The sequence below is a fragment of the Oncorhynchus kisutch genome, linkage group LG16 (genome assembly GCF_002021735.2).
Source record: "Oncorhynchus kisutch isolate 150728-3 linkage group LG16, Okis_V2, whole genome shotgun sequence".
Lineage (NCBI taxonomy): Eukaryota > Metazoa > Chordata > Actinopteri > Salmoniformes > Salmonidae > Oncorhynchus > Oncorhynchus kisutch.
The window spans coordinates 916030-942986 of record NC_034189.2 but is presented as its reverse complement, the minus strand read 5'-3'; the positions used below and the strand labels follow the sequence as shown (position 1 = coordinate 942986).

Sequence of the window (26957 nt, the reverse complement as noted above, 5' to 3'; positions counted from 1 at the left end):
TTTGTTTTATGACCTAACGGATGTTCTTGTAACTTTCATAGAACCAATTTTGGTTTGCTGGGCACACACACACACACACACACACACACACACACACACACACACACACACACACACACACACACACACACACACACACACACACACATACACACACACACACACACACACACACACACACACACACACACACACACACACACACACACACACACACACACACACACACACACTGCTCATACGTTCACTCAGTGGGAAGCAGCCACTTCATCTTTACATGTCACCATTTTGTTTCTCCCCATCATTCACCTCTTCTCTCTCTTCTTTTCCTCCCTCTTTCCTTCTCTCCCAGAAACCCTCACTGGGTAGCACTGTTGCCTGGTCACCAACATCCTCATGGTTGCTATGGTAATAGTTCAGCTAAAAGATTAATTCATGTTTGTGTGTATCTGTATCTATGTGTGTATCTGTATTCATTAACACATGAGATTCCTAGAGGAGACACATTATTCTCTCTCTCTCTCTCTCTCTCTCTCTCTCTCTCTCTCTCTCTCTCTCTCTCTCTCGCTCTCTCTACCTCTCTCGCTCTCTCTACCTCTCTCTCAAATGCTCTCTCTCTCTACCTCGCTTTCTCTCTCTCCCTCTCCCTCTCTCTCTCTACCTCTCTCTCTCTACATCTGTCTCTCTCTCTCTTTCTCTCTCTCTCTACCTCTCTCTCTCTACCTCTCTCTCTCTCTACTTCTCTCTACCACTCTCTCTACCTCTCTCTCTCTACCTCTCCCTCTCTACCTCTCTCTCTCTCTACCCCCCCCCCTCTCTCTCTCTCTCTCTCTCTCTCTCTACCTCTCTCTCTCCCTCTCTACCTCTCTCTCTCCCTCTCTACCTCTCTCTCTCTCTCTACCTCTCTCTCTCAGCAGATGGAGGTGCTTACTACCTCAGGGTAATACACACATAGCCAACCTCCTCCCCCACCCTTATTCTCATACACATATAGGTCTGTTTGTCTGGTAGCTGTCCATGGTTCTGAAACACACACCGCCGTAGTTATTGTTTACCAACACACTGGGGCGCTAACTCACTGTTATAACTCACATTACAGAGACACACACATATCAGGGTGGGTGTGTCTGTACCATGTGTGTGTAACGTGTGTGTGTGTGTACCGTGATGGGTGCAAGGTGTGTGTATCCGTCCAGCTGTGATTGGTTGAATTCTCCGCTGCGTCTAGAGGTCATGTGGGCAGGGCTGTGGTCCAGAGACGGAGTCTCCTCATCCTGGTAACGATACTTCTACAGAGAGAGATAGAGAAGAGAGGGCGATGAGAGAAGGGAGAGAGAAGATAGAGAGAGGATAAGAGAGAGAGAGAGAGAGCGAGAGGATGAGAGAGAGAGAAAAAGAAGAGAGGGGAGAGAGAGAGAGAGAGAGAGAGAGGAGAGGGTGATGAGAGAGGGGAGAGAGGAGAGAGAGGAGAGGGTGATGAGAGAGGGGAGAGAGGAGAGAGAGAGAGGATGAAAGCGAAAGATAGAGAAGAGAGGGCAATGAGAGAGGGGAGCGAAGAGAGATGAGAGAGAGAGGATGACACAGAGAAGAGAGGGGATGAGAGAGGCCAGAGAAAAGAGAGGGGGGTGTAGAGAGAGAGAGAGAGAGACAGAGAGAGAGAGAGAGACAGAGAGAGAGAGAGAGAGAGAGAACAAAAGAGAAAGCTCTGCCATTTTTCTAGTAGGTATCCAGGCCCAAAGTAAAGTATCTGTAGGTAACTAACTACCCTGTAGGTAACTGACTGATACTGTGATACTGAAGGGGATAGAACAATATAATGAGAGTTAAAGAAGAGGAGGGGAGAGATACTCATTGAGAATGAGGGGAATGAATTACAGGTAGAGGACAGAGAGAATCAGGGAGAGATGAAGACATAATGATGTGATGTCATAATGGCCCCGAACACTGAGGAGCAGGACTACAGTACAACTGTCATAATGGCCTAGAACACTGAGGAGCAGGACTACAATACAACTGTCATAATGGCCTAGAACACTGAGGAGCAGGACTACAATACAACTGTCATAATGGCCTAGAACACTGAGGAGCAGAACTACAGTACAACTGTCATAATGGTAGTAAAGTTAGTAGTACATGATGTTACCGTAAAGCTAGTAGTACAGACTGTTAATGTAAAGCTAGTAGTACAGACTGTTAATGTAAAGTTAGTAGTACAGACTGTTACCGTAAAGCTAGCAGTACAGACTGTAAATGTAAAGCTAGCAGTACATGATGTTACAGTTTAGCTAGTAGTACATAATGTTACTGTAAAGCTAGTATTACAGACTGTGAATGTTAAGCTAGTAGTACATGATGGTACCGTAAAGCTAGTCATACATGATGTTACCGTAAAGCTAGTAGTACATGATGCTACCGTAAACCTAGTAGTGCCATAAAGCTAGTAGTACATGATGTTACCGTAAAGCTAGTAGTACATGATGTTACTGTAAAGCTAGTAGTACATTATGTTACCGTAAAGCTAGTAGTACAGACTGTTACCGTAAAGCTAGCACTACAGACTGTTTATGTAAAGTTAGTAGTACATAATGTCACCATAAAGCTAGCAGTACAGACTTTTAATGTGAAGTAAGTAGTACAGACTGTTACCGTAAAGCTAGCAGTACAGACTGTAAATGTAAAGCTAGCAGTACATGATGTTACAGTTTAGCTAGTAGTACATAATGTTACTGTAAAGCTAGTAGTACAGACTGTTAATGTAAAGCTAGCAGTACATGATGTTACAGTTTAACTAGTAGTACATAATGTTACTGTAAAGCTAGTAGTACAGACTGTTAATGTAAAGCTAGCAGTACATGATGTTACAGTTTAGCTAGTAGTACATAATGTTACCGTAAAGCTAGTATTACAGACTGTGAATGTTAAGCTAGTAGTACATGATGGTACTGTAAAGCTAGTAGTACATGATGTTACCGTAAAGCTAGTAGTACATGATGTTACCGTAAACCTAGTAGTGCATGATGTTACCATAAAGCTAGTAGTACATGATGTTACCGTAAAGCTAGTAGTACATGATGTTACTGTAAAGCTAGTAGTACATAATGTTACCGTACAGCTAGTAGTACATGATGTTACCGTAAAGCTAGTCGTACATGATGTTACTGTAAAGCTAGTAGTACAGACTGTGAATGTTAAGCTAGTAGTACATGATGTTACCGTAAAGCTAGTGGTTCATGATGTTACTGTAAAGCTAGTAGTATATGATCTTACCGTAAAGCTAGTAGTACATGATGTTACCGTAAAGCTAGTAGTACAGATTGTTACCGTAAAGCTAATATTACATGATGTTACTGTAAAGCTAGTAGTACATGATGTTACCGTAAAGATAGTAGTACATAATGTTACCGTAAAGCTACTGGTACATAATGTTACCGTAAAGCTAGTAGTACATTATGTTACCTTAAAGCTAGTAGGTCATACTGTTACCGTAAAGTTAGTGGTACATTATGTTACCGTAAAGCTAGTAGTACATGATGTTACCGTAAAGATAGTAGTACAGAATGTTACCGTTAAGCTAGTGGTACATGATGTTACCGTAAAGTGAGTAGTACATTATGTTACCGTAAAGCTAGTGGTACATGATGTTACCATAAAGCTAGTAGTACATGATGTTACCGTAAAGCTAGTAGTACAGAATGTTACCGTAAAGCTAGTAGTACAGAATGTTACCGTAAAGCTAGTAGTACAGAATGTTACCGTAAAGCTAGTAGTACAGAATGTTACCGTAAAGCTAGTAGTACAGAATGTTACCGTAAAGCTAGTAGTACAGAATGTTACCGTAAAGCTAGTAGTACAGAATGTTACCGTAAAGCTAGTAGTACACACACAGCTGAATCCAGCAGGAAATGAGCGATGTGGTGCGGAATGAAAGGTAGAGAGAAAAATTAAATAGAGGATGGGAGAAGGGGTATTAACCCCCTCTCACACACATATATGCAGAGACACACACACACACATTATGCAGACACACACACGATGTACAAACATGATGCACAAACACACACAAACCCATGCAGTTAAAAGGAAAGCAGCATCACTCTTACCATCTCTCTCTCTCTCTACTATGGTCCCTCCTTCTCTAGCTTTTCCCTAGACTGAAGGTCATCTAGCTACAGACTGTCCCAATTCTCTCTCTCCCTCTTTCCTCTCAGTCTCCTTCGCTCCCTCTTTCCTCTCTCTCTCTCACTCCCTCGTTCCTCTCTTTCCTCTCTCTCTCTCTCTTTCCTGTATCTCTTTATTTTACTTCCTGTTGTAAATGTCTTCTCCTTGCATTACAGATTCAAAAGTCAGGAATTAATTTAGACACACACAACAGTCTCTACCACAGTTTCTCTGTGTATGTTCTCTGTGTGTGTCTAAATTAATTCCTGACTTTGTCTCTCCCTGGTGGTGGGAATCATTACCTCTTTAACACCACAGTATCTCCCTACATCCTTCCTGTTATACTGCCAGCTACAGTAAGTCCTGTTATAATACTACTGTAACTCCCTACAGACTTCCTGTTATACTGCCAGCTACAGCTACGGTAAGTACTGTTATAATACTCCTGTAACTCTCTACAGCCTTCCTGTTATACTGCCAGCTACGGTAAGTCCTGTTATAATAGTACTGTAACTCTCTACAGCCTTCCTGTTAAACTGCCAGCTATGGTAAAACCTGTTATAATACTACTGTAACTACCTACAGCCTTCCTGTTATTCTGTCAGCTACGGTAAGTCCTGTTATAATACTACTGTAACTCCCTACAGCCTTCCTGTTATACTGCCAGCTACAGTAAGTCCTGTTGTAATACTACAGTAACTCTCTACAGCCTTCCTGTTAAACTGCCAGCTACGGTAAGTCCTGTTATAATACTACTGTAACTACCTACAGCCTTCCTGTTATTCTGTCAGCTACGGTAAGTCCTGTTATAATACTACTGTAACTCCCTACAGCCTTCCTGTTAAAATGCCAGCTACAGCTACGGTAAGTCCTGTTATAATACTACTGTAACTCCCTACAGCCTTCCTGTTATACTGCCAGCTACAGTAAGTCATGTTATAATACTACTGTAACTCCCTACAGCCTTCCTGTTATACTGCCAGCTACAGTAAGTCCTGTTATAATACTACTGTAACTCCCTACAGCCTTCCTGTTATACTGCCAGCTACTGTAAGTCCTGTTATAATACTACTGTAACTCCCTACAGCCTTCCTGTTATACTGCCAGCTACAGTAAGTCCTGTTGTAATACTACATTAACTCTATACAGCCTTCCTGTTAAACTGCCAGCTACTGTAAGTCCTATTATAATACTACTGTAACTACCTACAGCCTTCCTGTTATTCTGTCAGCTATGGTAAGTCCTGTTATAATACTCATGTAACTCCCTACAGCCTTCCTGTTATACTGCCAGCTACGGTAAAACCTGTTATAATACTACTGTAACTACCTACAGCCTTCCTGTTATACTGCCAGCTACAGCTACGGTAAGTCCTGTTATAATACTACCGTAACTCCCTACAGCCTTCCAGTTATACTGCCAGCTATGGTTAGCCCTGTTATAATAATACTGTAACTCGCTACAGCCTTCCTGTTATTCTGTCAGCTATGGTAAATCCTGTTATAATACTACTGAAACTACCAACAGCCTTCCTGTTTTACTGCCAGCTACAGTAAGTCCTGTTGTAATACTACAGTAACTCTCTACAGCCTTCCTGTTAAACTGCCAGCTACTGGAAGTCCTGTTATAATACTACTGTAACTCCCTACAGCCTTCCTGTTATCCTGTCAGCTACGGTAAGTCCTGTTATAATACTACTGTAACTCCCTACAGCCTTCCTGTTATACTGCCAGCTACAGTAAGTCCTGTTATAATACTACTGTGACTCCCTAGAGCCTTCCTGTTAAACTGCCAGCTACAGCTACGGTAAGTCCTGTTATAATACTACTGTAACTCCCTACAGCCTTCCTGTTATACTGCCAGCTACAGTAAGTCCTGTTGTAATACTACAGTAACTCTCTACAGCCTTCCTGTTAAACTGCCAGCTACGGTAAAACCTGTTATAATACTACTGTAACTACCTACAGTCTTCCTGTTATACTGCCAGCTACAGCTACGGTAAGTCCTGTTATAATACTACTGTAACTCCCTACAGCCTTCCAGTTATTCTGTCAGCTACGGTAAGTCCTGTTATAATACTACTGTAACTCCCTACAGCCTTCCTGTTATACTGCCATCTACTGTAAGTCCTGTTATAATAGTACTGTAACTCCCTACAGCATTCCTGTTAGTCTGTCAGCTACGGTAAGTCCTGTTATAATACTACTGTAACTCCCTACAGCCGTCCTGTTATATTGCCAGCTACAGTAAGTGCCGTTGTAATACTACAGTAACTCTCTACAGCCTTCCTGTTAAACTGCCAGCTACGGCAAAACCTGTTATAATACTACTGTAACTACCTACAGCCTTCCTGTTATACTGCCAGCTACAGCTACAGTAAGGCCTGTTATAATACTACTGTAACTTCCTACAGCCTTCCTGTTATACTGCCAGCTACAGCTACGGTAAGTCCTGTTATAATACTACTGTAACTCCCTACAGCCTTCCTGTTATACTGACAGCTACTGTTACAGTAAGTCCTGTTATAATAATACTGTAACTCCCTACAGCCTTCCTGTTATTCTGTCAGCTACGGTAAATCCTGTTATAGTACTACTGTAACTACCAACAGCCTTCCTGTTATACTGCCAGCTACAGTAAGTCATGTTGTAATACTACAGTAACTCTCTACAGCCTTCCTGTTAAACTGCCAGCTAATGTAAGTCCTATTATAATACTACTGTAACTACCTACAGCCTTCCTGTTATACTGCCAGCTACGGTAAGTCCTGTTATAATACTACAGTAACTCTCTACAGCCTTCCTGTTAAACTGCCAGCTACTGGAAGTCCTGTTATAATACTACTGTAACTCCCTACAGCCTTCCTGTTATCCTGTCAGCTACGGTAAGTCCTGTTATAATACTACTGTAACTCCCTACAGCCTTCCTGTTATACTGCCAGCTACAGTAAGTCCTGTTATAATACTACTGTGACTCCCTAGAGCCTTCCTGTTAAACTGCCAGCTACAGCTACGGTAAGTCCTGTTATAATACTACTGTAACTCCCTACAGCCTTCCTGTTATACTGCCAGCTACAGTAAGTCCTGTTGTAATACTACAGTAACTCTCTACAGCCTTCCTGTTAAACTGCCAGCTACGGTAAAACCTGTTATAATACTACTGTAACTACCTACAGTCTTCCTGTTATACTGCCAGCTACAGCTACGGTAAGTCCTGTTATAATACTACTGTAACTCCCTACAGCCTTCCAGTTATTCTGTCAGCTACGGTAAGTCCTGTTATAATACTACTGTAACTCCCTACAGCCTTCCTGTTATACTGCCATCTACTGTAAGTCCTGTTATAATAGTACTGTAACTCCCTACAGAATTCCTGTTAGTCTGTCAGCTACGGTAAGTCCTGTTATAATACTACTGTAACTCCCTACAGCCGTCCTGTTATATTGCCAGCTACAGTAAGTGCCGTTGTAATACTACAGTAACTCTCTACAGCCTTCCTGTTAAACTGCCAGCTACGGCAAAACCTGTTATAATACTACTGTAACTACCTACAGCCTTCCTGTTATACTGCCAGCTACAGCTACAGTAAGGCCTGTTATAATACTACTGTAACTTCCTACAGCCTTCCTGTTATACTGCCAGCTACAGCTACGGTAAGTCCTGTTATAATACTACTGTAACTCCCTACAGCCTTCCTGTTATACTGACAGCTACTGTTACAGTAAGTCCTGTTATAATAATACTGTAACTCCCTACAGCCTTCCTGTTATTCTGTCAGCTACGGTAAATCCTGTTATAGTACTACTGTAACTACCAACAGCCTTCCTGTTATACTGCCAGCTACAGTAAGTCATGTTGTAATACTACAGTAACTCTCTACAGCCTTCCTGTTATTCTGTCAGCTACGGTAAGTCCTGTTATAATACTACTGTAACTCCCTACAGACTTCCTGTTATACTGCCAGCTACAGTAAGTCCTGTTGTAATACTACATTAACTCTCCACAGCCTTCCTGTTAAACTGCCAGCTACGGTAAGTCCTGTTATAATACTACTGTAACTACCTACAGCCTTCCTGTTATTCTGTCAGCTAAGGTAAGTCCTGTTATAATACTACTGTAACTCCCTAGAGCCTTCCTGTTATACTGCCAGCTACAGAAAGTCCTGTTATAATACTACTGTAACTCCCTACAGCCTTCCTGTTATACTGCCAGCTACAGTATGTCCTGTTATAATACTACTGTAAATCCCTACAGCCTTCCTGTTATACTGCCAGCTACTGTAAGTCCTGTTATAATACTACTGTAACACCCTACAGCCTTCCTGTTAAACTGCCAGCTACAGCTACAGTAAGGCCTGTTATAATACTTCTGTAACTCCCTACAGCCTTCCTGTTATACTGCCAGCTACAGCTACAGTAAGTCCTGATATAATACTACTGTAACTCCCTACAGCCTTCCTGTAATACTGCCAACTACGGTAAGTCCTGTTATAATAGTACTGTAACTCCCTACAGCCTTCCTGTTATTCTGTCAGCTACGGTAAGTCCTGTTATCATACTACTGTAACTCCATACAGCCTTCCTGTTATACTGCCAGCTACAGTAAGTCCTGTTATAATACTACTGTAACTCCCTAGAGCCTTCCTGTTATACTGCCAGCTACAGATACGGTAAGTCCTTATATAATACTACTGTAACTCCCTACAGCCTTCCTGTTATACTACCAGCTACAGTAAGTCCTGTTGTAATACTACAGTAACTCTCTACAGCCTTCCTGTTAAACTGCCAGCTACGGTAAAACCTGTTATAATACTACTGTAACTACCTACAGTCTTCCTGTTATACTGCCAGCTACAGCTACGGTAAGTCCTGTTATAATACTACTGTAACTCCCTACAGCCTTCCAGTTATTCTGTCAGCTACGTTAAGTCCTGTTATAATACTACTGTAACTCCCTACAGCCTTCCTGTTATACTGCCATCTACTGTAAGTCCTGTTATAATAGTACTGTAACTCCCTACAGCATTCCTGTTAGTCTGTCAGCTACGGTAAGTCCTGTTATAATACTACTGTAACTCCCTACAGCCGTCCTGTTATATTGCCAGCTACAGTAAGTGCCGTTGTAATACTAAAGTAACTCTCTACAGCCTTCCTGTTAAACTGCCAGCTACGGCAAAACCTGTTATAATACTACTGTAACTACCTACAGCCTTCCTGTTATACTGCCAGCTACAGCTACAGTAAGGCCTGTTATAATACTACTGTAACTTCCTACAGCCTTCCTGTTATACTGCCAGCTACAGCTACGGTAAGTCCTGTTATAATACTACTGTAACTCCCTACAGCCTTCCTGTTATACTGACAGCTACTGTTACAGTAAGTCCTGTTATAATAATACTGTAACTCCCTACAGCCTTCCTGTTATTCTGTCAGCTACGGTAAATCCTGTTATAGTACTACTGTAACTACCAACAGCCTTCCTGTTATACTGCCAGCTACAGTAAGTCATGTTGTAATACTACAGTAACTCTCTACAGCCTTCCTGTTAAACTGCCAGCTAATGTAAGTCCTATTATAATACTACTGTAACTACCTACAGCCTTCCTGTTATACTGCCAGCTACGGTAAGTCCTGTTATAATACTACAGTAACTCTCTACAGCCTTCCTGTTAAACTGCCAGCTAATGTAAGTCCTATTATAATACTACTGTAACTACCTACAGCCTTCCTGTTATACTGCCAGCTACGGTAAGTCCTGTTATAATACTACAGTAACTCTCTACAGCCTTCCTGTTAAACTGCCAGCTACTGGAAGTCCTGTTATAATACTACTGTAACTCCCTACAGCCTTCCTGTTATCCTGTCAGCTACGGTAAGTCCTGTTATAATACTACTGTAACTCCCTACAGCCTTCCTGTTATACTGCCAGCTACAGTAAGTCCTGTTATAATACTACTGTGACTCCCTAGAGCCTTCCTGTTAAACTGCCAGCTACAGCTACGGTAAGTCCTGTTATAATACTACTGTAACTCCCTACAGCCTTCCTGTTATACTGCCAGCTACAGTAAGTCCTGTTGTAATACTACAGTAACTCTCTACAGCCTTCCTGTTAAACTGCCAGCTACGGTAAAACCTGTTATAATACTACTGTAACTACCTACAGTCTTCCTGTTATACTGCCAGCTACAGCTACGGTAAGTCCTGTTATAATACTACTGTAACTCCCTACAGCCTTCCAGTTATTCTGTCAGCTACGGTAAGTCCTGTTATAATACTACTGTAACTCCCTACAGCCTTCCTGTTATACTGCCATCTACTGTAAGTCCTGTTATAATAGTACTGTAACTCCCTACAGCATTCCTGTTAGTCTGTCAGCTACGGTAAGTCCTGTTATAATACTACTGTAACTCCCTACAGCCGTCCTGTTATATTGCCAGCTACAGTAAGTGCCGTTGTAATACTACAGTAACTCTCTACAGCCTTCCTGTTAAACTGCCAGCTACGGCAAAACCTGTTATAATACTACTGTAACTACCTACAGCCTTCCTGTTATACTGCCAGCTACAGCTACAGTAAGGCCTGTTATAATACTACTGTAACTTCCTACAGCCTTCCTGTTATACTGCCAGCTACAGCTACGGTAAGTCCTGTTATAATACTACTGTAACTCCCTACAGCCTTCCTGTTATACTGACAGCTACTGTTACAGTAAGTCCTGTTATAATAATACTGTAACTCCCTACAGCCTTCCTGTTATTCTGTCAGCTACGGTAAATCCTGTTATAGTACTACTGTAACTACCAACAGCCTTCCTGTTATACTGCCAGCTACAGTAAGTCATGTTGTAATACTACAGTAACTCTCTACAGCCTTCCTGTTAAACTGCCAGCTAATGTAAGTCCTATTATAATACTACTGTAACTACCTACAGCCTTCCTGTTATACTGCCAGCTACGGTAAGTCCTGTTATAATACTACTGTAACTCCCTACAGCCTTCCTGTTATTCTGTCAGCTACGGTAAGTCCTGTTATAATACTACTGTAACTCCCTACAGACTTCCTGTTATACTGCCAGCTACAGTAAGTCCTGTTGTAATACTACATTAACTCTCTACAGCCTTCCTGTTAAACTGCCAGCTACGGTAAGTCCTGTTATAATACTACTGTAACTACCTACAGCCTTCCTGTTATTCTGTCAGCTAAGGTAAGTCCTGTTATAATACTACTGTAACTCCCTAGAGCCTTCCTGTTATACTGCCAGCTACAGAAAGTCCTGTTATAATACTACTGTAACTCCCTACAGCCTTCCTGTTATACTGCCAGCTACAGTAAGTCCTGTTATAATACTACTGTAAATCCCTACAGCCTTCCTGTTATACTGCCAGCTACTGTAAGTCCTGTTATAATACTACTGTAACACCCTACAGCCTTCCTGTTAAACTGCCAGCTACAGCTACAGTAAGGCCTGTTATAATACTTCTGTAACTCCCTACAGCCTTCCTGTTATACTGCCAGCTACAGCTACAGTAAGTCCTGATATAATACTACTGTAACTCCCTACAGCCTTCCTGTAATACTGCCAACTACGGTAAGTCCTGTTATAATAGTACTGTAACTCCCTACAGCCTTCCTGTTATTCTGTCAGCTACGGTAAGTCCTGTTATCATACTATTGTAACTCCATACAGCCTTCCTGTTATACTGCCAGCTACAGTAAGTCCTGTTATAATACTACTGTAACTCCCTAGAGCCTTCCTGTTATACTGCCAGCTACAGTAAGTCCTGTTATAATACTACTGTAACTCCCTACAGCCTTCCTGTTATACTACCAGCTACAGTAAGTCCTGTTATAATACTACTGTAACTCCCTACAGCCTTCCTGTTATACTGCCAGCTACAGTAAGTCCTGTTATAATACTACTGTAACTCCCTACAGCCTTCCTGTTATACTGCCAGCTACAGTAAGTCCTGTTATAATTCTACTGTAACTCCCTACAGCCTTCCTGTTATTCTGTCAGCTACGGTAAGTCCTGTTATAATACTACTGTAACTCCCTACAGCCTTCCTGTTATACTGCCAGCTACAGTAAGTCCTGCTGTAATACTACATTAACACTCTACAGCCTTCCTGTTAAACTGCCAGCTACGGTAAGTCCTGTTATAATACTACTGTAACTACCTACAGCCTTCCTGTTATTCTGTCAGCTACGGTAAGTCCTGTTATAATACTACTGTAACTCCCTAGAGCCTTCCTGTTATACTGCCAGCTACAGTAAGTCCTGTTATAATACTACTGTAACTCCCTACAGCATTCCTGTTATACTGCCAGCTACAGTAAGTCCTGTTATAATACTACTGTAACTCCCTACAGCCTTCCTGTTAAACTGCCAGCTACAGCTACGGTAAGTCCTGTTATAATACTACTGTAACTCCCTACAGCCTTCCTGTTATACTGCCAGCTACAGTAAGTCCTGTTATAATACTACTGTAAATCCCTACAGCCTTCCTGTTATACTGCCAGCTACAGTAAGTCCTGTTGTAATACTACATTAACTCTCTACAGCCTTCCTGTTAAACTGCCAGCTACGGTAAGTCCTGTTATAATACTACTGTAACTACCTACAGCCTTCCTGTTATTCTGTCAGCTAAGGTAAGTCCTGTTATAATACTACTGTAACTCCCTAGAGCCTTCCTGTTATACTGCCAGCTACAGTAAGTCCTGTTATAATACTACTGTAAATCCCTACAGCCTTCCTGTTATACTGCCAGCTACAGCTACGGTAAGTCCTGATATAATACCACTGTAACTCCCTACAGCCTTCCTGTAATACTGCCAACTACGGTAAGTCCTGTTATAATAGTACTGTAACTCCCTACAGCCTTCCTGTTATTCTGTCAGCTACGGTAAGTCCTGTTATCATACTACTGTAACTCCATACAGCCTTCCTGTTATACTGCCAGCTACAGCTACGGTAAGTCCTGATATAATACTACTGTAACTCCCTACAGCCTTCCTGTTATACTGCCAACTACGGTAAGTCCTGTTATAATAGTACTGTAACTCCCTACAGCCTTCCTGTTATTCTGTCAGCTACGGTAAGTCCTGTTATAATACTACTGTAACTCCCTACAGCCTTCCTGTTATACTGCCAGCTACAGTAAGTCCTGTTGTAATACTAAAGTAACTCTCTACAGCCTTCCTGTTAAACTGCCAGCTACAGTAAAACCTGTTATAATACTACTGTAACTACCTACAGCCTTCCTGTTATACTGCCAGCTACAGCTATGGTAAGTCCTGTTATAGTACTACTGTAACTACCAACAGCCTTCCTGTTATACTGCCAGCTACAGTAAGTCCTGTTGTAATTATACAGTAACTCTCTACAGCCTTCCTGTTAAACTGCCAGCTACAGCTATGGTAAGTCCTGTCATAATACTACTGTAACTCCCTACAGACTTGCTGTTATACTGCCAGCTACAGCTATGGTAAGTCCTGTCATAATACTACTGTAACTCCCTACAGACTTGCTGTTATACTGCCAGCTACAGTTACAGTAAGTACTGTTATAATACTCCTGTAACTCCCTACAGCCTTCCTGTTATACTGCCAGCTTCAGCTACGGTAAGTCCTGTTTCAATACTACTGTAACTCCTTACAGCGTTCCTGTTAGACTGCCAGCTACAGCTACGGTAAGTCCTGTTATAATACTACTGTATCTCCCTACAGCCTTCCTGTTATACTGCCAGCTACAGTAAGTCCTGTTATAATACTACTGTATCTCCCTACAGCCTTCCTGTTATACTGCCAGCTACAGTAAGTCCTGTTATAATACTACTGTAACTAGCTACAGCCTTCCTGTTATACTGCCAGCTACAGTAAGTCCTGTTATAATACTACTGTAAATCCCTACAGCCTTCCTGTTATACTGCCAGCTACTGTAAGTCCTGTTATAATACTACTGTAACACCCTACAGCCTTCCTGTTAAACTGCCAGCTACAGCTACAGTAAGGCCTGTTATAATACTACTGTAACTCCCTACAGCCTTCCTGTTATACTGCCAGCTACAGCTACGGTAAGTCCTGATATAATACCACTGTAACTCCCTACAGCCTTCCTGTAATACTGCCAACTACGGTAAGTCCTGTTATAATAGTACTGTAACTCCCTACAGCCTTCCTGTTATTCTGTCAGCTACGGTAAGTCCTGTTATCATACCACTGTAACTCCATACAGCCTTCCTGTTATACTGCCAGCTACAGTAAGTCCTGTTATAATACTACTGTAACTCCCTAGAGCCTTCCTGTTATACTGCCAGCTACAGCTACGGTAAGTCCTTATATAATACAACTGTAACTCCCTACAGCCTTCCTGTTATACTGCCAGCTACAGTAAGTCCTGTTATAATACTACTGTAACTCCCTACAGCCTTCCTGTTATACTGCCAGCTACAGTAAGTCCTGTTATAATACTACTGTAACTCCCTACAGCCTTCCTGTTATACTGCCAGCTACAGTAAGTCCTGTTATAATTCTACTGAAACTCCCTACAGCCTTCCTGTTATTCTGTCAGCTACGGTAAGTCCTGTTATAATACTACTGTAACTCCCTACAGCCTTCCTGTTATACTGCCAGTTACAGTAAGTCCTGTTGTAATACTACATTAACTCTCTACAGCCTTCCTGTTAAACTGCCAGCTACGGTAAGTCCTGTTATAATACTACTGTAACTACCTACAGCCTTCCTGTTATTCTGTCAGCTACGGTAAGTCCTGTTATAATACTACTGTAACTCCCTAGAGCCTTCCTGTTATACTGCCAGCTACAGTAAGTCCTGTTATAATACTACTGTAACTCCCTACAGCCTTCCTGTTATACTGCCAGCTACAGTAAGTCCTGTTATAATACTACTGTAACTCCCTACAGCCTTCCTGTTATACTGCCAGCTACTGTAAGTCCTGTTATAATACTACTGTAACACGCTACAGCCTTCCTGTTAAACTGCCAGCTACAGCTACAGTAAGGCCTGTTATAATACTTCTGTAACTCCCTACAGCCTTCCTGTTATACTGCCAGCTACAGCTACGGTAAGTCCTGATATAATACTACTGTAACTCCCTACAGCCTTCCTGTAATACTGCCAACTACGGTAAGTCCTGTTATAATGGTACTGTAACTCCCTACAGCCTTCCTGTTATTCTGTCAGCTACGGTAAGTCCTGTTATCATACTACTGTAACTCCATACAGCCTTCCTGTTATACTGCCACCTACAGTAAGTCCTGTTATAATACCACTGTAACTCCCTAGAGCCTTCCTGTTATACTGCCAGCTACAGCTACGGTAAGTCCTTATATAATACTACTGTAACTCCCTACAGACTTGCTGTTATACTGCCAGCTACAGTTACAGTAAGTACTGTTATTATACACCTGTAACTCCCTACAGCCTTCCTGTTATACTGCCAGCTTCAGCTACGGTAAGTCCTGTTTCAATACTACTGTAACTCCTTACAGCGTTCCTGTTATACTGCCAGCTACAGTAAGTCCCGTTGTAATACTACAGTAACTCTCTACAGCCTTCCTGTTAAACTGCCAGCTACAGTAAAACCTGTTATAATACTACTGTAACTCCCTACAGCCTTCCTGTTATACTGCCAGCTACAGCTATGGTAAGTCCTGTTATAGTACTACTGTAACTACCAACAGCCTTCCTGTTATACTGCCAGCTACAGTAAGTCCTGTTGTAATTATACAGTAACTCTCTACAGCCTTCCTGTTAAACTGCCAGCTACGGTAAGTCCTGTTATAATACTCCTGTAACTCCCTACAGCCTTCCTGTTATACTGCCAGCTACAGCTACGGTAAGTCCTGATATAATACTACTGTAACTCCCTACAGCCTTCCTGTTATACTGCCAACTACGGTATGTCCTGTTATAATAGTACTGTAACTCCCTACAGCCTTCCTGTTATTCTGTCAGCTACGGTAAGTCCTGTTATAATACTACTGTAACTCCCTACAGCCTTCCTGTTATACTGTCAGCTACAGTAAGTCCTGATATAATACTACTGTAACTCCCTACAGCCTTCCTGTTATACTGCCAACTACGGTAAGTCCTGTTATAATAGTACTGTAACTCCCTACAGCCTTCCTGTTATTCTGTCAGCTACGGTAAGTCCTGTTATAATACTACTGTAACTCCCTACAGCCTTCCTGTTATACTGTCAGCTACAGTAAGTCCTGTTGTAATTATACAGTAACTCTCTACAGCCTTCCTGTTAAACTGCCAGCTACGGTAAGTCCTGTTATAATACTACTGTAACTACCTACAGCCTTCCTGTTATACTGCCAGCTACAGCTACGGTAAGTCCTGTCATAATACTACTGTAACTCCCTACAGCATTCCTGTTATACTGCCAGCTACAGTAAGTCCTGTTATAATACTACTGTAACTCCCTACAGCCTTCCTGTTAAACTGCCAGCTACAGCTACGGTAAGTCCTGTTATAATACTACTGTAACTCCCTACAGCCTTCCTGTTATACTGCCAGCTACAGTAAGTCCTGTTATAATACTACTGTAAATCCCTACAGCCTTCCTGTTATACTGCCAGCTACAGTAAGTCCTGTTGTAATACTACATTAACTCTCTACAGCCTTCCTGTTAAACTGCCAGCTACGGTAAGTCCTGTTATAATACTACTGTAACTACCTACAGCCTTCCTGTTATTCTGTCAGCTAAGGTAAGTCCTGTTATAATACTACTGTAACTCCCTAGAGCCTTCCTGTTATACTGCCAGCTACAGTAAGTCCTGTTATAATACTACTGTAAATCCCTACAGCCTTCCTGTTATACTGCCAGCTACAGCTACGGTAAGTCCTGATATAATACCACTGTAACTCCCTACAGCCTTCCTGTAATACTGCCAACTACGGTAAGTCCTGTTATAATAGTACTGTAACTCCCTACAGCCTTCCTGTTATTCTGTCAGCTACGGTAAGTCCTGTTATCATACTACTGTAACTCCATACAGCCTTCCTGTTATACTGCCAGCTACAGCTACGGTAAGTCCTGATATAATACTACTGTAACTCCCTACAGCCTTCCTGTTATACTGCCAACTACGGTAAGTCCTGTTATAATAGTACTGTAACTCCCTACAGCCTTCCTGTTATTCTGTCAGCTACGGTAAGTCCTGTTATAATACTACTGTAACTCCCTACAGCCTTCCTGTTATACTGCCAGCTACAGTAAGTCCTGTTGTAATACTAAAGTAACTCTCTACAGCCTTCCTGTTAAACTGCCAGCTACAGTAAAACCTGTTATAATACTACTGTAACTACCTACAGCCTTCCTGTTATACTGCCAGATACAGCTATGGTAAGTCCTGTTATAGTACTACTGTAACTACCAACAGCCTTCCTGTTATACTGCCAGCTACAGTAAGTCCTGTTGTAATTATACAGTAACTCTCTACAGCCTTCCTGTTAAACTGCCAGCTACGGTAAGTCCTGTTATAATACTACTGTAACTACCTACAGCCTTCCTGTTATACTGCCAGCTACAGCTATGGTAAGTCCTGTCATAATACTACTGTAACTCCCTACAGACTTGCTGTTATACTGCCAGCTACAGTTACAGTAAGTACTGTTATAATACTCCTGTAACTCCCTACAGCCTTCCTGTTATACTACCAGCTTCAGCTACGGTAAGTCCTGTTTCAATACTACTGTAACTCCTTACAGCGTTCCTGTTAGACTGCCAGCTACAGCTACGGTAAGTCCTGTTATAATACTACTGTATCTCCCTACAGCCTTCCTGTTATACTGCCAGCTACAGTAAGTCCTGTTATAATACTACTGTATCTCCCTACAGCCTTCCTGTTATACTGCCAGCTACAGTAAGTCCTGTTATAATACTACTGTAACTAGCTACAGCCTTCCTGTTATACTGCCAGCTACAGTAAGTCCTGTTATAATACTACTGTAAATCCCTACAGCCTTCCTGTTATACTGCCAGCTACTGTAAGTCCTGTTATAATACTACTGTAACACCCTACAGCCTTCCTGTTAAACTGCCAGCTACAGCTACAGTAAGGCCTGTTATAATACTACTGTAACTCCCTACAGCCTTCCTGTTATACTGCCAGCTACAGCTACGGTAAGTCCTGATATAATACCACTGTAACTCCCTACAGCCTTCCTGTAATACTGCCAACTACGGTAAGTCCTGTTATAATAGTACTGTAACTCCCTACAGCCTTCCTGTTATACTGCCAGCTACAGTAAGTCCTGTTATAATACTACTGTAACTCCCTACAGCCTTCCTGTTATACTGCCAGCTACAGTAAGTCCTGTTATAATACTACTGTAACTCCCTACAGCCTTCCTGTTATACTGCCAGCTACTGTAAGTCCTGTTATAATACTACTGTAACACGCTACAGCCTTCCTGTTAAACTGCCAGCTACAGCTACAGTAAGGCCTGTTATAATACTTCTGTAACTCCCTACAGCCTTCCTGTTATACTGCCAGCTACAGCTACGGTAAGTCCTGATATAATACTACTGTAACTCCCTACAGCCTTCCTGTAATACTGCCAACTACGGTAAGTCCTGTTATAATGGTACTGTAACTCCCTACAGCCTTCCTGTTATTCTGTCAGCTACGGTAAGTCCTGTTATCATACTACTGTAACTCCATACAGCCTTCCTGTTATACTGCCACCTACAGTAAGTCCTGTTATAATACCACTGTAACTCCCTAGAGCCTTCCTGTTATACTGCCAGCTACAGCTACGGTAAGTCCTTATATAATACTACTGTAACTCCCTACAGACTTGCTGTTATACTGCCAGCTACAGTTACAGTAAGTACTGTTATTATACACCTGTAACTCCCTACAGCCTTCCTGTTATACTGCCAGCTTCAGCTACGGTAAGTCCTGTTTCAATACTACTGTAACTCCTTACAGCGTTCCTGTTATACTGCCAGCTACAGTAAGTCCCGTTGTAATACTACAGTAACTCTCTACAGCCTTCCTGTTAAACTGCCAGCTACAGTAAAACCTGTTATAATACTACTGTAACTCCCTACAGCCTTCCTGTTATACTGCCAGCTACAGCTATGGTAAGTCCTGTTATAGTACTACTGTAACTACCAACAGCCTTCCTGTTATACTGCCAGCTACAGTAAGTCCTGTTGTAATTATACAGTAACTCTCTACAGCCTTCCTGTTAAACTGCCAGCTACGGTAAGTCCTGTTATAATACTCCTGTAACTCCCTACAGCCTTCCTGTTATACTGCCAGCTACAGCTACGGTAAGTCCTGATATAATACTACTGTAACTCCCTACAGCCTTCCTGTTATACTGCCAACTACGGTATGTCCTGTTATAATAGTACTGTAACTCCCTACAGCCTTCCTGTTATTCTGTCAGCTACGGTAAGTCCTGTTATAATACTACTGTAACTCCCTACAGCCTTCCTGTTATACTGTCAGCTACAGTAAGTCCTGATATAATACTACTGTAACTCCCTACAGCCTTCCTGTTATACTGCCAACTACGGTAAGTCCTGTTATAATAGTACTGTAACTCCCTACAGCCTTCCTGTTATTCTGTCAGCTACGGTAAGTCCTGTTATAATACTACTGTAACTCCCTACAGCCTTCCTGTTATACTGTCAGCTACAGTAAGTCCTGTTGTAATTATACAGTAACTCTCTACAGCCTTCCTGTTAAACTGCCAGCTACGGTAAGTCCTGTTATAATACTACTGTAACTACCTACAGCCTTCCTGTTATACTGCCAGCTACAGCTACGGTAAGTCCTGTCATAATACTACTGTAACTCCCTACAGCATTCCTGTTATACTGCCAGCTACAGTAAGTCCTGTTATAATACTACTGTAACTCCCTACAGCCTTCCTGTTAAACTGCCAGCTACAGCTACGGTAAGTCCTGTTATAATACTACTGTAACTCCCTACAGCCTTCCTGTTATACTGCCAGCTACAGTAAGTCCTGTTATAATACTACTGTAAATCCCTACAGCCTTCCTGTTATACTGCCAGCTACAGTAAGTCCTGTTGTAATACTACATTAACTCTCTACAGCCTTCCTGTTAAACTGCCAGCTACGGTAAGTCCTGTTATAATACTACTGTAACTACCTACAGCCTTCCTGTTATTCTGTCAGCTAAGGTAAGTCCTGTTATAATACTACTGTAACTCCCTAGAGCCTTCCTGTTATACTGCCAGCTACAGTAAGTCCTGTTATAATACTACTGTAAATCCCTACAGCCTTCCTGTTATACTGCCAGCTACAGCTACGGTAAGTCCTGATATAATACCACTGTAACTCCCTACAGCCTTCCTGTAATACTGCCAACTACGGTAAGTCCTGTTATAATAGTACTGTAACTCCCTACAGCCTTCCTGTTATTCTGTCAGCTACGGTAAGTCCTGTTATCATACTACTGTAACTCCATACAGCCTTCCTGTTATACTGCCAGCTACAGCTACGGTAAGTCCTGATATAATACTACTGTAACTCCCTACAGCCTTCCTGTTATACTGCCAACTATGGTAAGTCCTGTTATAATAGTACTGTAACTCCCTACAGCCTTCCTGTTATTCTGTCAGCTACGGTAAGTCCTGTTATAATACTACTGTAACTCCCTACAGCCTTCCTGTTATACTGCCAGCTACAGTAAGTCCTGTTGTAATACTAAAGTAACTCTCTACAGCCTTCCTGTTAAACTGCCAGCTACAGTAAAACCTGTTATAATACTACTGTAACTACCTACAGCCTTCCTGTTATACTGCCAGATACAGCTATGGTAAGTCCTGTTATAGTACTACTGTAACTACCAACAGCCTTCCTGTTATACTGCCAGCTACAGTAAGTCCTGTTGTAATTATACAGTAACTCTCTACAGCCTTCCTGTTAAACTGCCAGCTACGGTAAGTCCTGTTATAATACTACTGTAACTACCTACAGCCTTCCTGTTATACTGCCAGCTACAGCTATGGTAAGTCCTGTCATAATACTACTGTAACTCCCTACAGACTTGCTGTTATACTGCCAGCTACAGTTACAGTAAGTACTGTTATAATACTCCTGTAACTCCCTACAGCCTTCCTGTTATACTACCAGCTTCAGCTACGGTAAGTCCTGTTTCAATACTACTGTAACTCCTTACAGCGTTCCTGTTAGACTGCCAGCTACAGCTACGGTAAGTCCTGTTATAATACTACTGTATCTCCCTACAGCCTTCCTGTTATACTGCCAGCTACAGTAAGTCCTGTTATAATACTACTGTATCTCCCTACAGCCTTCCTGTTATACTGCCAGCTACAGTAAGTCCTGTTATAATACTACTGTAACTAGCTACAGCCTTCCTGTTATACTGCCAGCTACAGTAAGTCCTGTTATAATACTACTGTAAATCCCTACAGCCTTCCTGTTATACTGCCAGCTACTGTAAGTCCTGTTATAATACTACTGTAACACCCTACAGCCTTCCTGTTAAACTGCCAGCTACAGCTACAGTAAGGCCTGTTATAATACTACTGTAACTCCCTACAGCCTTCCTGTTATACTGCCAGCTACAGCTACGGTAAGTCCTGATATAATACCACTGTAACTCCCTACAGCCTTCCTGTAATACTGCCAACTACGGTAAGTCCTGTTATAATAGTACTGTAACTCCCTACAGCCTTCCTGTTATTCTGTCAGCTACGGTAAGTCCTGTTATCATACCACTGTAACTCCATACAGCCTTCCTGTTATACTGCCAGCTACAGTAAGTCCTGTTATAATACTACTGTAACTCCCTAGAGCCTTCCTGTTATACTGCCAGCTACAGCTACGGTAAGTCCTTATATAATACAACTGTAACTCCCTACAGCCTTCCTGTTATACTGCCAGCTACAGTAAGTCCTGTTATAATACTACTGTAACTCCCTACAGCCTTCCTGTTATACTGCCAGCTACAGTAAGTCCTGTTATAATACTACTGTAACTCCCTACAGCCTTCCTGTTATACTGCCAGCTACAGTAAGTCCTGTTATAATTCTACTGAAACTCCCTACAGCCTTCCTGTTATTCTGTCAGCTACGGTAAGTCCTGTTATAATACTACTGTAACTCCCTACAGCCTTCCTGTTATACTGCCAGTTACAGTAAGTCCTGTTGTAATACTACATTAACTCTCTACAGCCTTCCTGTTAAACTGCCAGCTACGGTAAGTCCTGTTATAATACTACTGTAACTACCTACAGCCTTCCTGTTATTCTGTCAGCTACGGTAAGTCCTGTTATAATACTACTGTAACTCCCTAGAGCCTTCCTGTTATACTGCCAGCTACAGTAAGTCCTGTTATAATACTACTGTAACTCCCTACAGCCTTCCTGTTATACTGCCAGCTACAGTAAGTCCTGTTATAATACTACTGTAACTCCCTACAGCCTTCCTGTTATACTGCCAGCTACTGTAAGTCCTGTTATAATACTACTGTAACACGCTACAGCCTTCCTGTTAAACTGCCAGCTACAGCTACAGTAAGGCCTGTTATAATACTTCTGTAACTCCCTACAGCCTTCCTGTTATACTGCCAGCTACAGCTACGGTAAGTCCTGATATAATACTACTGTAACTCCCTACAGCCTTCCTGTAATACTGCCAACTACGGTAAGTCCTGTTATAATGGTACTGTAACTCCCTACAGCCTTCCTGTTATTCTGTCAGCTACGGTAAGTCCTGTTATCATACTACTGTAACTCCATACAGCCTTCCTGTTATACTGCCACCTACAGTAAGTCCTGTTATAATACCACTGTAACTCCCTAGAGCCTTCCTGTTATACTGCCAGCTACAGCTACGGTAAGTCCTTATATAATACTACTGTAACTCCCTACAGACTTGCTGTTATACTGCCAGCTACAGTTACAGTAAGTACTGTTATTATACTCCTGTAACTCCCTACAGCCTTCCTGTTATACTGCCAGCTTCAGCTACGGTAAGTCCTGTTTCAATACTACTGTAACTCCTTACAGCGTTCCTGTTATACTGCCAGCTACAGTAAGTCCCGTTGTAATACTACAGTAACTCTCTACAGCCTTCCTGTTAAACTGCCAGCTACAGTAAAACCTGTTATAATACTACTGTAACTCCCTACAGCCTTCCTGTTATACTGCCAGCTACAGCTATGGTAAGTCCTGTTATAGTACTACTGTAACTACCAACAGCCTTCCTGTTATACTGCCAGCTACAGTAAGTCCTGTTGTAATTATACAGTAACTCTCTACAGCCTTCCTGTTAAACTTCCAGCTACGGTAAGTCCTGTTATAATACTCCTGTAACTCCCTACAGCCTTCCTGTTATACTGCCAGCTACAGCTACGGTAAGTCCTGATATAATACTACTGTAACTCCCTACAGCCTTCCTGTTATACTGCCAACTACGGTAAGTCCTGTTATAATACTACTGTAACTACCTACAGCCTTCCTGTTATACTGCCAGCTACAGCTATGGTAAGTCCTGTCATAATACTACTGTAACTCCCTACAGACTTGCTGTTATACTGCCAGCTACAGTTACAGTAAGTACTGTTATAATACTCCTGTAACTCCCTACAGCCTTCCTGTTATACTACCAGCTTCAGCTACGGTAAGTCCTGTTTCAATACTACTGTAACTCCTTACAGCGTTCCTGTTAGACTGCCAGCTACAGCTACGGTAAGTCCTGTTATAATACTACTGTATCTCCCTACAGCCTTCCTGTTATACTGCCAGCTACAGTAAGTCCTGTTATAATACTACTGTATCTCCCTACAGCCTTCCTGTTATACTGCCAGCTACAGTAAGTCCTGTTATAATACTACTGTAACTAGCTACAGCCTTCCTGTTATACTGCCAGCTACAGTAAGTCCTGTTATAATACTACTGTAAATCCCTACAGCCTTCCTGTTATACTGCCAGCTACTGTAAGTCCTGTTATAATACTACTGTAACACCCTACAGCCTTCCTGTTAAACTGCCAGCTACAGCTACAGTAAGGCCTGTTATAATACTACTGTAACTCCCTACAGCCTTCCTGTTATACTGCCAGCTACAGCTACGGTAAGTCCTGATATAATACCACTGTAACTCCCTACAGCCTTCCTGTAATACTGCCAACTACGGTAAGTCCTGTTATAATAGTACTGTAACTCCCTACAGCCTTCCTGTTATTCTGTCAGCTACGGTAAGTCCTGTTATCATACCACTGTAACTCCATACAGCCTTCCTGTTATACTGCCAGCTACAGTAAGTCCTGTTATAATACTACTGTAACTCCCTAGAGCCTTCCTGTTATACTGCCAGCTACAGCTACGGTAAGTCCTTATATAATACAACTGTAACTCCCTACAGCCTTCCTGTTATACTGCCAGCTACAGTAAGTCCTGTTATAATACTACTGTAACTCCCTACAGCCTTCCTGTTATACTGCCAGCTACAGTAAGTCCTGTTATAATACTACTGTAACTCCCTACAGCCTTCCTGTTATACTGCCAGCTACAGTAAGTCCTGTTATAATTCTACTGAAACTCCCTACAGCCTTCCTGTTATTCTGTCAGCTACGGTAAGTCCTGTTATAATACTACTGTAACTCCCTACAGCCTTCCTGTTATACTGCCAGTTACAGTAAGTCCTGTTGTAATACTACATTAACTCTCTACAGCCTTCCTGTTAAACTGCCAGCTACGGTAAGTCCTGTTATAATACTACTGTAACTACCTACAGCCTTCCTGTTATTCTGTCAGCTACGGTAAGTCCTGTTATAATACTACTGTAACTCCCTAGAGCCTTCCTGTTATACTGCCAGCTACAGTAAGTCCTGTTATAATACTACTGTAACTCCCTACAGCCTTCCTGTTATACTGCCAGCTACAGTAAGTCCTGTTATAATACTACTGTAACTCCCTACAGCCTTCCTGTTATACTGCCAGCTACTGTAAGTCCTGTTATAATACTACTGTAACACGCTACAGCCTTCCTGTTAAACTGCCAGCTACAGCTACAGTAAGGCCTGTTATAATACTTCTGTAACTCCCTACAGCCTTCCTGTTATACTGCCAGCTACAGCTACGGTAAGTCCTGATATAATACTACTGTAACTCCCTACAGCCTTCCTGTAATACTGCCAACTACGGTAAGTCCTGTTATAATGGTACTGTAACTCCCTACAGCCTTCCTGTTATTCTGTCAGCTACGGTAAGTCCTGTTATCATACTACTGTAACTCCATACAGCCTTCCTGTTATACTGCCACCTACAGTAAGTCCTGTTATAATACCACTGTAACTCCCTAGAGCCTTCCTGTTATACTGCCAGCTACAGCTACGGTAAGTCCTTATATAATACTACTGTAACTCCCTACAGACTTGCTGTTATACTGCCAGCTACAGTTACAGTAAGTACTGTTATTATACTCCTGTAACTCCCTACAGCCTTCCTGTTATACTGCCAGCTTCAGCTACGGTAAGTCCTGTTTCAATACTACTGTAACTCCTTACAGCGTTCCTGTTATACTGCCAGCTACAGTAAGTCCCGTTGTAATACTACAGTAACTCTCTACAGCCTTCCTGTTAAACTGCCAGCTACAGTAAAACCTGTTATAATACTACTGTAACTCCCTACAGCCTTCCTGTTATACTGCCAGCTACAGCTATGGTAAGTCCTGTTATAGTACTACTGTAACTACCAACAGCCTTCCTGTTATACTGCCAGCTACAGTAAGTCCTGTTGTAATTATACAGTAACTCTCTACAGCCTTCCTGTTAAACTTCCAGCTACGGTAAGTCCTGTTATAATACTCCTGTAACTCCCTACAGCCTTCCTGTTATACTGCCAGCTACAGCTACGGTAAGTCCTGATATAATACTACTGTAACTCCCTACAGCCTTCCTGTTATACTGCCAACTACGGTAAGTCCTGTTATAATAGTACTGTAACTCCCTACAGCCTTCCTGTTATTCTGTCAGCTACGGTAAGTCCTGTTATAATACTACTGTAACTCCCTACAGCCTTCCTGTTATACTGCCAGCTACAGTAAGTCACGTTGTAATACTACAGCAACTCTCTACAGCCTTCCTGTTAAACTGCCAGCTACAGTAAAACCTGTTATAATACTACTGTAACTACCTACAGCCTTCCTGTTATACTGCCAGCTACAGCTATGGTAAGTCCTGTTATAGTACTACTGTAACTACCAACAGCCTTCCTGTTATACTGCCAGCTACGGTAAGTCCTGATATAATACTACTGTAACTCCCTACAGCCTTCCTGTTATACTGCCAACTACGGTAAGTCCTGTTATAATAGTACTGTAACTCCCTACAGCCTTCCTGTTATTCTGTCAGCTACGGTAAGTCCTGTTATAATACTACTGTAACTCCCTACAGCCTTCCTGTTATACTGTCAGCTACAGTAAGTCCTGTTGTAATTATACAGTAACTCTCTACAGCCTTCCTGTTAAACTGCCAGCTACGGTAAGTCCTGTTATAATACTACTGTAACTACCTACAGCCTTCCTGTTATACTGCCAGCTACAGCTACGGTAAGTCCTGTCATAATACTACTGTAACTCCCTACAGACTTGCTGTTATACTGCCAGCTACAGTTACAGTAAGTACTGTTATTATACTCCTGTAACTCCCTACAGCCTTCCTGTTATACTGCCAGCTTCAGCTACGGTAAGTCCTGTTTCAATACTACTGTAACTCCTTACAGCGTTCCTGTTAGACTGCCAGCTACAGCTACGGTAAGTC

The 26957-nt window shown here is 42.0% G+C and overlaps 1 protein-coding gene across 2 annotated transcripts in view; it reads right to left on the bottom strand.

Moving 5' to 3' along the window:
- LOC109886097 (disks large homolog 4) overlaps window positions 1-26957 on the bottom strand; it is a 132150-nt gene that overhangs the window by 94675 nt on the left and 10518 nt on the right. For both annotated transcript variants that reach the window (XM_031791501.1, XM_031791502.1), the window contains exon 2: window positions 1164-1289. In XM_031791501.1, the coding sequence (XP_031647361.1) occupies window positions 1164-1289 (126 nt within the window). The remainder of the gene's footprint in view (window positions 1-1163; window positions 1290-26957) is intronic.